General features: G+C 33.7%; 1 protein-coding gene across 1 annotated transcript in view; it reads right to left on the bottom strand.

The window, feature by feature from the left end:
- The window catches only part of COG6 (component of oligomeric golgi complex 6), an 84,447-nt gene that overhangs the window by 40,296 nt on the left and 30,269 nt on the right, over nucleotides 1–13,882 (bottom strand). The window contains exons 12-13 of the mRNA XM_044249638.1: nucleotides 11,194–11,285; nucleotides 6,083–6,200 (exon numbers count right to left, since the gene is read on the bottom strand). Of these exons, the coding sequence (XP_044105573.1) occupies nucleotides 6,083–6,200; nucleotides 11,194–11,285 (210 nt within the window). The remainder of the gene's footprint in view (nucleotides 1–6,082; nucleotides 6,201–11,193; nucleotides 11,286–13,882) is intronic.

Below are 13,882 nucleotides of genomic sequence, written 5' to 3'. Positions count from 1 at the left end.
CACTGGTCAGAGTGCACCTCTGGTTTGGTTCTACAAATGGGCAAAACCACTGCTTGGGCTCTACAAGTAGGAACTTGGTCTGCCAAGATCTGAGTGCTTCTTAATTTGGTTTGCCAGTATTTTGTGGAAAATTTTTGCATCAACATTCATAAGGGATATTGGTCTGACACTTTCTTACAGTGTCTTTTTTCTTCCTTTGGTATTAGTGTAAGGCTGGTCTCATAGAATGAGTTAAGAAATGTTCCCTCCTCTTCAGTTTTTAAAAAGCTTGAGAACGAATGGTATGAGTTCTTATTTAAATGTTTGATAGAACTCACCAGTGATGTCATCGGCTCTAGGGGTTTTGTTTGGGGGGCAAGTTTTGATAACTGCTTCAATCTCTCACCTAGTTACCTATCTATTCAACCTAATTCTTCATGAGTGTTGGTAGCTTTTGTATTTCTAGAACTTGTCCACTTTATCTGATTATCCAATTTGTTGGCATATTGTTCTTTAACAATACTCTCTTAAAATCTTTTTTGTTTCCATAGAATTGAATAATGCCCCCACTTTAATTTCTGATTTTACTAACTTGAGTCTTCTCTCTTTTTCTCTTAGTCATCTAACTAAAGGTTTGTTCATTTTGTTGATATTTTCAAAGAACTATATTGTGGTTTGACTGATTTTCTCTATCATTTTTCTAATCTCCATTTATCAGTGCTCTGATCTTTACTATTTCCTTTCTGTTAGATTGGGCTTAATGTATTCTTTTCTCATTCCTTAAGTTGTAAAGTTAGTTGTGGAGCTGATATTTTTCTTATTTTTTAATGTAACTGTTCATAGCTATAAAGTTTCCCCTTGATACCACTTACACTGCATCCCACAAGTTTTGTCATGTTGTGTTTTTCATTTTCATTTGTCTCTTAGTGGTTTCTAGTTCCCTTGTGATTTCTTATCCAATCCACTGGTTATTAAATTTCTACATATTTGTGATAAAATTCCGAGTTTTCCTTTTATTTTTTAAAGATTTTATTTTACAGAGAGATAGCGCACAAGCAGGGGGAGCAGCAGGCAGAAGGAGAGGGAAAAGCAGGCTTCCCAAGAACAGGAAGCCTGATGTGGAGCTCGATCTCCTGTGTCCATGTTCTGAGCAGAAGGCAAACACTTAACCAACTGAGCCACCCAAGAGCCAAAATTCCGAGTTTTCCTTTTGTTACTAATTTGTAGCCTTATTTTGGTCAGAGAAGATAATTTGTTATTTTACCTATCTTTTAAAATCTACTGAGATTAATTTGTGGCCTAATTATAGTCTACCCTGGAAAATGAGCCACATGGCTGTATATGTCTGTTAGACCTGGCTGGTTTACTGTGTTACCTTCTGCTTGGTTGTTCTATTCATTAATACAAATAGGCTACTGAATTCTCCAATTATTAATGTAGATCTATTTCTTCCTTCAATACTGTTAGTTTGGGCTTTGTAGATTTTGCTTGTCTGTCATCAGTTATGTAAATAATTGTCGTATCTTCTTGATGTAGTGAACCTTTTATTAATACCTAATTGTCCTTTATCTCCTGTAACCATTTTTTTTTTTAAGATTTTATTCATTTATTCAACAGAGAGATCATAAGTAGGCAGAGAGGCAGGCAGAAAGAGAGGGAGAAGCAGGCTCCCTGCTGAGCAGAGAGTCCCATGCAGGGCTCAATCCCAGGACGCTGAGATCATGACCTGAGCCGAAGGCAGAGGCTCAACCCACTGAGCCACCCAGGAGCCCCCTCTCCTGTAACCATTTTTAACTGAAAGTTTATTTTGTCTGATATTATTATAGCACATTTGCTTTCTTTTGGTTAGTATTTGCATGGAGTATCTTTTTCCTTCCTTTCACTTTTATTAGGTGTCTTATACCTAAAATAAGTCTCTTGTAGACAGCAAACAGCTGCATCTTGTGATTTTTATCCATTCTGCTATTTTCTATCCTTTGATTGGAGAGTTTAATCCATTTACATTTAAAGTAAATATTGGTAAGAAACTTACTCCCATTGTTTTGTTATTATTTTCTATATACTTTATAGTCATTTTTTGTCCCTCATTTCCTGTATTACTATCTTCTTTTAAGTGGTTTTGTAGTGAATCAGTTAAGTTTTTTTCTCATTTCTTTTTGTGTATATTTAGCTATTTCCCTTGTGGTTACCATGAGGATTACATTTAAGGTCTGAAAATTATTTAACACTTTAACTTGAATTTATACCAGCTAACTTCAGTAACATTAAAAAAAAAAAAAAAAAAAACCTCTGCTTCTTTATAGCTCCATCCTCTGTCAGCTGATGTCACAAAATATAAATAATCATTTTAAATGTATTAGCCTCTTAAATTATGTAGGAAAAAATATGAAATTACAAATCAAAGTTACAATACTAGCTTTTAGAGTAAATAATTTAAAAAGGTATTGGTCTCTTAAATCATGGAGAAAACAAAACAGAGATCAAACCTTTGTCACAATACTACGTTGTTTTTTTCTTTTGTTTTGTTTTGAATTTTATTTATTTGAGAGAGAGGAGAGAGAGTGAGCACGAGTAGGGGGAGGGGCAGAGGGAGAGGAAAAAGCAGACATCCCACTGAGCAGGGAACCTGATGTGGGGCTTCATCCCAGCATTCCGAGATCATGACCTTAGCCAGAGTCAGATGCTTAACCAACTAAGCCACCCAGGTGCCCCAATACTAGCTTTTAATTACTTATGTATTTACTTTTATTGAGATCTTTATTTCTTCATAAAGCTTACTGTCTACTGTCCCTTCATTTCACTCCACAGTACTCCCTTGAGCATTTCTTACAGGGCAGGTCTACTGGTAATTAATTCTCTCAGCTTTAGTTTATTTGGGAATGTCTTACTTTTGAGAGAATACCCTCACTTTTTAAAGAGTTTTGCCAGATAAAGTACTTTTAGTTGACTTTCTTTCCTCCTTTGAGCACTTCTACTATATCTGCCACTGCTTTCTGGCCTCCAAAGTTTCTGATGATAAATCTGCAGATAATTTTATGTGACAAGTGCTTTTCTCTTGGTATTATTCAAGATCCTTTATTTTTGGTTTTCAAATTATAATGTGGCTATAATTACAATGGGTCTTGATATGGGTCTCTGAGTTCATCTTCCTGCAGTTTGCTGACCTTTTGGAGTATAGTTACATACATATTTATTATCAAATTTGGGAATTTTTCAGCCATTTCATCAAATATTCTCTCAGCCCCCTACCTTCTTCTGTGACTCCCACAATGCGTATGTTGGTCTGCTTGATGGTATTCCACAGATTTCCTAGGTTTTGCTCACTTTTCCTATCTTTTTTTTTTTTCATGAATTCCTCAGATTCGGTAATTTCCAAAGTCCTATTTTCAAGCTTATTGATTACTTCTTCTGCCCACTAAAATCTGCCTTTGAATCCTTATAGTGAAATTTTCATTTCAGTTAATGTACTTTTCAACTCCAGAATTTCTTGTGGTGTCTTTTTAGGTTTTCGAATTCTTTATTAATATTTTCATTTTGTCCACATATTGTTCTCTTGATTTTTGTCCACACCTTCCTTTAATTCTTTGAGCATCTGTAACATAATTGTTTTAAAGCCTCCGTCTAGCAGATCTATCATTTTTTTCAAAAGAGTTTCTGTTGTTTGTATTTTTTTCCTCTGAATGGGCTACACTTTCCTCTTTCTTTGTATACCTTGTAACTTTTTTGTTGAAAACTGAACATTTCGATGTAAAAATTTGCTAACTCTGAAAAGCAGGTTCTCCCCATTTCTCAAGGTGTCCCATTTTGTTATTGTTTTTGGTTTTGTAAAATTCTTATCAGTGTACCAAGGATCAGCCTGAGATGTAACCTTAATCTTCTCAGTTTTCTTCTGAGCTGCTCCATTCCCTGGACGTGTGTCGTTACTTTCTAATTATCCTTGTGTATGGGGTTGCTTTTGAATGCCTACTCTTTAATGTCTAGCTCAAAAAGGGGAGAAAAAAAAAGAAAGAAAAACTAAGGGGGTGGGAAAAATTGAAATTACCAGGAAGTCATTCTAGGCTCAGGAGGTGTTTGCAACAATGGGAGAAGTGTAAAAACAATGGCCCTCCTCTTTGCACCTGTGTGATCAGAGCACAGATCCCCTTGAGGTTTGGAGGAAAGTCTCTTTTTTGCCAGCCCTGGCTCAATAAGCTGTGTGGCAAGGTGGTCCAGGAACAAGCACAGAGCTGCCTGCTGCATGGAACCAGAGGGTGGAAGGTAGGTAATTGTTACTGTGCTAAGTAGAAATTGACCAAAATTGATCACAATTTACTGACCAAGCCTTCCCCTAAACATTGCAAGCTTCCATTAGACACCAGAGTTCAAAAATAATGACATTAGCCAAATTCTGCCAGGGCAATTTTTGTCTAGGTGGGGAGATAGATTACTGGTGTTTTCAACTTTGTCACTTTCCCTGAAAATTTATTTTCATACATTGACCTTGTCACCAAATAACTTTCTAAATCCATTTACTTGTTTACAACTTCTCAATTAATTCTCTGTGGTTTCTAAAGTAGACAATCATAGCATCCATAAATAATGTTTCCTTTGAAATACTTATAGCTCTCATTTCTTTAATCTGGTGTTTCTATTATTTAAAAATGTTACCAGCAAACATTCTTAGCTCGTTCTTTCTTGACTTAAAGAGAATATATTGGTAGTATGTCTGTATTAATTATGATGTGGGCTATTAATTTTATTTACCTTTATATGATTAAGAAGTATTTTTACTTTCTTATTTACTAAGATTCCCCCCCCAACAATTTAATGTAACACTTTTGTACTTAACACTGAAACATTTAATGTATTTCTAACACTGAAACATTCTTGCATTTCTGAGAATAACCCATACTTGGTTTTAATAAAATGCTGAATTCAACTTGACAGGTATTTTAACTATATATATATATATTTTTTTTTAACTTCAAGTGACTGATTTGTGATTTTTCACTTCTGAACTGTATTTAAACGACTTTTACATCAGCATTAATACACCTAAAATGAACTGGCAAGTATTCTACATTCTCCTACATTCTGGAGAACTATCTGGTTGTAGATGTGAATAAAGCTATCTGTATAACCTGAACTAGGCCTAGCAGCATGTTCTTTAATAGCTTTTCTTCCCTTGCAAGGTGTATTCAGCTTTTCCACTTTTTTCATTCTTTTTGTCAATATATATTGTCTTGAAATCAGTCTTTCAATTCAGATTTTGATTATTTTAGGATAAAACTGCTGTATTTTAATATAGTATTTCCTAATAAATGTTAATTCTTCTCTCTGATTATTTCTGATATTCTAATTTTTAATTTTTTCTTTGGTTAAAAAATTGCTAAAAGGTTGTCAATTTTGTTGATCTCTCAAAAAGTCAATTTTTTTCCTGTCTTCTAATGGATCACAGAAATTTAAGTTCATCTTTCCTTTTACCATAGTGCTTTGTTCTCTTTCAAATTTCATAATATGAATGCCTACTATATTATATTTTCAGTCTTTAGTACAAATGTTTTCTGACTGGTAAAGTTTTGTGTAACATGCACATGCATGTACTTTCCCACATACTGCACTCTGGCTCCTTTCTTTACCAAATAGCTAAAATTGTTCTCGTTAAGTCATGGATCATCTATATGTTGTTCAGGATAACAAATCTGCTATCCTTGTTCTACTGGAACTCTTTATACAGTATCTGTCATTAACAACGCCCTCCTTAAAATTCTATTCTTTTGGCTCTTCTGGTAAAACTCTTTCCTCACTTTCTCTTGCCTCCGTCAACCTCCCTCAGCGTTCTACCATGGGTGGGCTTCTTTTCTTCTCTTAAATGTTAGGGTTTCCCAAGACTGTGTGTCCTGTGAACTCTACTTTTATTAAACATGACTTCTAGTGACCTCACCTAGTGACCTATATCCAGTAAAGCCATCTCAAAATAAATTTTGTCATTCAAAGGAAGAACTCAAGAGAACATTGTATTGAATGGGAAAAAATTGTCACCAAAGTAAAAACTATAAAAACATTTTTTTAAATGTGAAAGATTCACCTCACATAGTATAAGAATCAAATTTTTCAAACATACCTTGTCCATTAATTTACTTGCATGAAGACTCAAGCTATTGAAGAATATTTTTTTGCTTAGCAAATGCATTTCTTCAATGGTAGTCAATAATGTAGTTGCACTATTTCCAACAATGCCACTAAAAGCAAAGAATATTTCAGGTTGCAAAACAGCAGCTAAAACAATTCTTTAACTGAGTACAATTCCTTTAAAAGATCTAGATTTAGAGGCAATTGAGTAGTTCAGTCGGTTAAGCAACCGACTCCTGATTTCAGCTCAGGTCCTGATCTCAGGGTTGTGAGACTGAGCCCCACGTCAGGCTCATGCTGGGCATGGAACCTGCTTGAGATCCTCTCTCCCTCTCTGCCCCTTCTGCACCCCCCACCCACGCTCTCTTGCTCTAAAAACAAAACACAAAACAAAAAAATTAAATAAATAAAAAATCTAGATATAAGTAAAAGTGTGTATATAGAATATAAACTGTGAATTAACAACAACTACTCTAGCTTCATAAAGTTTTGTGGTTTTTTTGAGTTAGGTGATGAACAAATGGTTTCAATGTTGCACAATCTCTTTTAGAAAAACAGACACTCAATACACAAATCCAACTCTCTATCCTTCTCTCTGACAGTAAATTCATCTCTTGATTATCCAAGACTTAATTTTAATTTATAGGAAGCCATTCTATCAGTAGCTCTATTCATAAAATATTTAAATTTTATTAACACTGAGTTATTCTTTCAATTAAAACTCTTACACCATATCCAATTTATAGTTTCTCAATTTTTATACAGCTGCCTAAATAGCAGTGTATTTAGACTAATTATGAAAAATCTGGCAGTATTATAAAATATTTAATTATTAGCACATTCTGTACGCCTTAATTTTCTATGAAATTTCTTAGACCTATCCAAGGAGTTTCTCATTTTTGCCAAAATGTAAGACAAGCATGTATATAAAACAATTCCCAATTTTATTCTCCAAATTCATGTACTGACAGTCACTTAAAAATGTGATGTTAGGGGATACAGTTTTTGTTAATGTGAAAGATGTCTCAAAATAAATATAATGGCACTGACAAATACCAGATGATACTAAGCAAAAAGAAAATCAGCAAATTTAGAGAAAACTGATATGCTACATATGATATATTATAAAAGCAAATACTAAATCTACATATTTCAATACATTCTGAAACTGAAACAAACCGGAATGAATTCTTATATATTTAATGCAGACAAAGCAAATTAATAGTTAAAATATATACATATAAAGCAAATAGCAAAGTAAAAGCAAATTCCTAAAGAGGCAGCCATAATTCCTTCCTCTTAAAAAAAAAAGCATTTTGGTTAAAAGTATTATAAGCAAAACACCAAACTAAATTGAAAGAAATTCTCATACATGCCTACACATAAAATAAAAGTAAGTATGCCTCTGAATAAACGTATACCATCCCAAGCAACGGGGGAAATCAATAAATGGATACATACAGAAATTGATCTTTTGTTTATTTTTATTTTTTGTATTTTTTAAAGATTTTATTTATTTTGAGAGGGGAGGAGTGAGAGCGAAAGCAAGATGGGCAGAGGAAGAAAGAAAATCTCAAGCAGACTCTCCCCTGAGCATGTAGCCCGACCAGGGCTCCATCTTACAACCCTAATATCATGACCTGAGCTGAAACCAAGAGTTGGACACTTAACTGACTGAGCCACCCAGACACTGCAGAATCTGGTATTTTAATGAAAATTAAGATACCAAGATATGTGTATATTCATTTGTTTAAAAAATTGAGTTATCAGTCGTATTTGGCAATTAGTCAGATCTAGAATTTACTAGTGTTTACTAAGTACTCACTAGGTACCAGTCACTGGGCTAGATACTTGTAGATGCTTTTTGTATTTCACTCCGTATTTCTACCCAATGTGCTTATCCTCCCATTACATCTTTTAATTTTAGATATTATATAGAAAAGCCCCACTACAGATGATGAGAGTTAAATTCTCTTACATAATTCTCATCCCCCACGACAACATACCCAAGCTTCATCTTTCCCAGGTTCCCTAATAGTTATGTCATAGGGTTCTGGTGAATAAATACTCAATGTTTACATTATTACAAGCACGTAAATACTATTCAGAACTGTCCAAGGCATCAGGGATTTCAACATAAGGAGTGAACAGGCTGATAAAAAAGACAAAACCCTGTGTCACAGTCTTGTACTAGGCCTAAAGAGCAACCACTTCAGACTGAAGAAAGAGAAAGGGGTCTCCAAGATGAATGTGAGAAGGGGAGAAGAGAGAGAAGTTGGGAAGGACTGGTTGATGTGCTGGACTATATGGTGAGAAAATGTAGTCTACTTAAGAGTTTGGGTCTGAAATAGTGATAAAGACACAGAAAAGTACAAAAACAAAGCAATTATTAACTATAGAGAGAAAAAGTTTTACAGGAAAGGAAATGTAATCAAAGTATGCTGGATTCCCTGTTTTTATGGATTCTACATCTTCCTTTTCTTGGTTTACTATGGCCTTCTGATAGAATCCATCCATTTGGAGTTTTAGTGTATAGGATGGAAAATATTTTTGAAAATTGTGTCACCCACTTTTCCTCAACATCATTGGCTATTCCTTTTCAATTTTCTTTGTGGGTTTCTTTTCTTCTAACCTCTAAATATTAGAGTTTCCCAAGACACAGTCCTAGGCCTCTTCTTTATCTACACTCACGTTAAGTGATCTTACCTAGCCTAAATGCTTCAAATACCATCTATGTACTGCAAACTACGAGATTTATAGGTTCAGTCCTGATTTCCCTAATATCTGCTCACTCAACATCTCCCACTGAATGTTCATAGGGATGCTATACCCAACATAGTCAAAAGTGGGCTGGACTCTTCATTACCCATCCACTCCCATCAAACTGTACTCTCTAGAACCCTCCCTCCCTCTCAGCAAATGACAATACCACTCATCTAACTTCAAATCAAAAGCCAAGAATTCATCCCTGACTCCTCACATCCTACCCTTTCTAGTCCATTATAATCTCTTATCTCTGGAGACAACTACTTTTCACCCCCTCCAAGACTATCACCCTCCTCTGATTCAACTGTCTCTGCTCAGAACACAGCTTCCTAAATACCATCCTTTTTCCCCTTTACTCCACTACACTACATTATCCATACATGCCCAGAGTCACCTTATATCACCAATCAGCTCAAGTCACTGAAACACCCATCTCCCCCCCAAACACACATCTTCTTTGACCCACTCAGTATAAAACCTAAATCCTCACCATAGCCTATAAAGTCCTACATGAACTGGCCTCTGCCTACCTTTCTGATTTCATCCATCCTTACTTCTTCCATTCACTCTACTCCAACCACTGGCCTTCCTTCTGGTCCTCTAAAATGGAAGCTTTTTTCTGGCCTCAGGGCCAGACCATACCCTGTAAAGGACACTCTTCTATGAGATCTTTACATGCCCAACTCTTCACGCTCTTTAAATCTATACTCAAACATCACCTCCACCAAAAGGCCTTTGAAACAGCTACATGCGCATACACCTGCCCATCATATGTGGTCATTCTCTATGCTTTATTTACTTTCTCCTGCTTTATTTCTCTTCAGTACCCTTATCATGCTAAATTATTCTATACTTCTTCCCCCCCATTAGAGTATATATTTAAGCTATTCTGTTCACTGCTATTTCTTTAGCATCTAGAAGAGTGACATTTATAATCTGTTTTTTAATTAACTAAAGGAAGAAATATGTAAACAAGTAAAAAAGTACTTGGAAAAAAATGTATCAAAAGTCCAAATGTCATCCTCAAAATCATCATCTTCAAAGACAGAAAAATTATAATTCTCAGAGGCTAAGCAACCTATTACCTTCAGAATCCAAACGATTTTTTTCTTAGCATTATTTGCCTTAGAAACTGAGTTATCATTAACTTCAAATAATAAATTTCATGCAGTACCACCATGGGTATTACTACATAATGTAAAAATAATTTTTTTCCTAATACAGCATTAGTTACAGTGATCACTACTTTTAGCTGCTCTTGTATTTCCTCAGTATGGACCATTCTCTTATTTTAGGAAGCCTCTAACATCACAACTGAAACTAATTTATTGCTTTTGAGTCATAGCAAGTGGTGGTAATAAATTTGTATCTAAAATGTTGGAGGACTACCCAAATACTATCTCTGATTCGTTTTATAACCTGTGGCTTGTTGGTTTTGCTTAAAAATGTGAAACTCATCTCTTGGCTGTGAAGTTTTGGGTGGCTAACCTCAGCTATTAGAAGGTAGGTAACATCACTGCCATAGTCTTTTGGTGCTTCTTGAACTAGTGATCCTTGTACCTCTCCTGGATCTATTAGTTATGATAACCCCTCTTGGATTTTAACAATTGGATTTCTGTTCTTGATTCTAGTATACCAGAAAACTAACTGTTAAATCATTTTTAATGGACTAATATGGAAACTACCCAACACACAGCTTGAAAGGACAGTGTTTTAACACAACTACGCATGGAATAAGGTATTACAGTGACATAATAAAGCTCAAGTGTATACCATCACCCTTTAGAGTCAAAGATTGTATTATAGAGAAAACAAATGGTTCCTAATAAAATAAAGTAGCTTTTATTTAAAGAAGATAGAAAGAAAGTAGCTTTATTTAAAGAAAGTAGCTTTTATTTAAAGCTAAATGATAAAGAATTTACATTATGTACATTGGGGATAAGACACGTCACTTATTGTGCCCTATTTTGAATATAACATATAGTTACATTAGGTGCCACGTATGTCTTTTACTAAAGCAAGAGGTTTAAAAATGTACTTACCCTATAAACTTACACTGATATATGCTATATGTGTGCATGTCCATGTGTGTGAGGGTGTGTATGTTTATGTTTAGAGAGGAAAAGGAAATAACAGACCTCAAAATATACCACAAATAATATATATATATAAAATGATTCATACGATGTGGAGGTTCTTCTAGTTATATTTAGTTGTACAAATGGTGAAAACAAAACAAAACAAAAAAAACAGAAAACAAAAACCCTTATACTATGCTTTAACTGAAATGATGTATCACATAGGATTTAATAAAGCACATTTAACCATTTCCCTTACCTGATTGTATGATGGTAAAATTTGAGGAGGTTAGAAATTTTATATAATAAAACTGCCCCAGGTTCAGCAACTATCACTTGCTCAATTCGAACCTATTAAAACATGTAAAAAAAAAAAAACTTTTTCTTAAAGGCATAATTTTCCTTCAATAATCAGAGGTGGTATAAACAGCATTTAAAAAGATAAAATTTAATTATTGTAGAAATCACAAAATTCCCTCTAAATAATTTCTGAATATTAAATTATAGGGGATAGTAAAATAAACATTTTAACACAGATACACTCTACAAAGCAAAAAACAAACAAACAAAAAAACCCCAAACAAACAAACAATAAACAACAAAACCCAGATCCACTACCTACAGAATTTGGCTTAAGGCAGTTGCTACCAGAAATAATACAATGATGAGGTCACTGTGAGGTTCTTCACTGATTCATAATGGAATTTAGCTCAGCACTATTTGCAAAGCAGCTGTTACATCCCTAAAAAACAGGTTATCACTGCAAATGCTGCTCTACCACCAAATACACAGGAAAAAAAAAAAATGAAAGAATTCTTATCTTCAAACTATTACACCAAATTTCCTTTTTTATTAAACAATAACAGACAAAGCTTAAATGAGCACCAACATATATGTTTAATTATGGCTACCAGGGCAATAATGAGATCTACTTCCAAGTTAACTTGATCTCTCTTAAGATTAACTACTGGGCATCTTAATTAAATTCCATTCCTTACTGATCTTGCCCTTACTTTTCCCTAATTAATGGATACCATCTAAATCACATTGATAATGCGCTTATTTACGTATTGTATCTGTTCTGAGCTGCTGCTGACATTGTGTCATCTTGTTTCCTAATGAGATTCTAAACAGAGACATTGTGTTTTCTGATTCTTTTACATCTCTACAGCATCTGGTAGAACAGTACATACACAACAGATGCTTAATACACCCTTTTTAAAACTGAAGTTTCTCTATACTTAGATTTTGGAATATGTCATAATGCCAACATATGTGATTTGCTAAGACAGATTTTATAAATGTATATATATGAGCATATAAAACCCTCTTAGACTACAGAAATTAAATAATCCTTACAAGAATATGTTTATGAAATTCATACATGTTTTGGCATAAAGTACTAGTGAGCTAACTGACATATGTTATTAATCATGAAAAGCCATGATTTTACATATTACAATTTCTTTCTAGGTCCAAAGCCTGGATCAATAGTGATTTAAATTATATATTAAATCAATAAAAGTGATCCCTTCTGAATTTTAATGTAATTATTAGGACAAAATATAAAAGATATTAATTGTAGACAGCTCTTCTCTAGTACATTTATAACAGCAGAGAACCCATCATAATTTATGAGGCTCAGAGCTACAGTACACTGAGTTTTTATTAAAAGAGATAAAATTCAAATGTTAGCTGGTAATCTATCTGCAATCCAGAACATTCATATAAAAGAAATATCATTTTACCACCTATGGACTTGGAATACAAAGATTTAACACATTAATTCTGGTAAGTCCAGCTACAACTCTGAAATGAAGATACCTGTAAAGTAACAGGCTTCACACTGATGCTCCACAGCACCTTCTCCAAAGTATATGCAATTTTAAGCTTAAACACAAATTTTTAAAACTGGAAGTAATAACTTATGCATACATTTACAAATATATAGATTACTACCTAGGAAGTTCTGCTTTAGTAACTCACACAGTAAAGGATAAATACAGGGTAGAGTAAACCAAATCCACAGTTTTGCAAGTTATCCCTCATTATCATTACAACCTTTTCCTATGCTTCTAAAAATCACTATCTCCCCTTTTCTAAAAAGGATTCACTCTTACAAAGAAACAAGACCGAATGAGAGACTCTTAACCAAAAGATCCAATAGCATATGCCATTATGAAAAGTTCAGCGGCTTATCAGGACAAAAAAAAATTTCTATTAATGGAATGTAAAAATTTTTATATTACTAGAATATAAAATGTCACTAACTTTCAGATTATAAAATGTTAAAGTAAGTTTTCATTTGTTTTCTCAGCTGACAACTACAGTATATCAACTGAGTACTGGATACCCAAATGAGGTTATATAGGAAGAAAATTCTGAAAATAATGTAAATTGTCATAAGTATACAAAGGAAGAGAAGAATTGTTGGATCATATAATATATCAAGCTATTTTGACACATAACTTCTGTACATATCTGTTACATATTCTCTGGAGTATGCATTTAATTTACTATCATATGAAAAGATCTAAGGTTTCTGTCACTTCAGACACTAAAAGGATTTTTTTTTTTAATTTTACAGTAGAAATATTTTTGCTTGCTTACTAGTTTTTTCTTCACCTTTTGATATCTGACATTAAAATTTCACAGGCAGTCACAATAATGACCTACAATTGTTATAAACACCTTTTGGGACATAAACTTTTAGGAAGATGAAATGAGGTACATTTTAAAACAAAGGCATAAATTTCTTTATATAAGCAAGGTTATTAATTTAATATTTTTAATAGCATAATAACATTTCTTACTCAGAACAGAACAAGAAACACTAAAGTCCATTCCAACCCTCAGATTCTAGAATTATATTGTGTACAATCACTTTAACAACAACAAAAAAAGTTATCAGTAATAAAAGGAACATAATATCCTAACTAAGGAAGGGG

The sequence above is a fragment of the Neovison vison genome, chromosome 5, assembly GCF_020171115.1.
Source record: "Neovison vison isolate M4711 chromosome 5, ASM_NN_V1, whole genome shotgun sequence".
Lineage (NCBI taxonomy): Eukaryota > Metazoa > Chordata > Mammalia > Carnivora > Mustelidae > Neogale > Neogale vison.
This window is presented reverse-complemented; position numbering and strand designations above follow the sequence as displayed.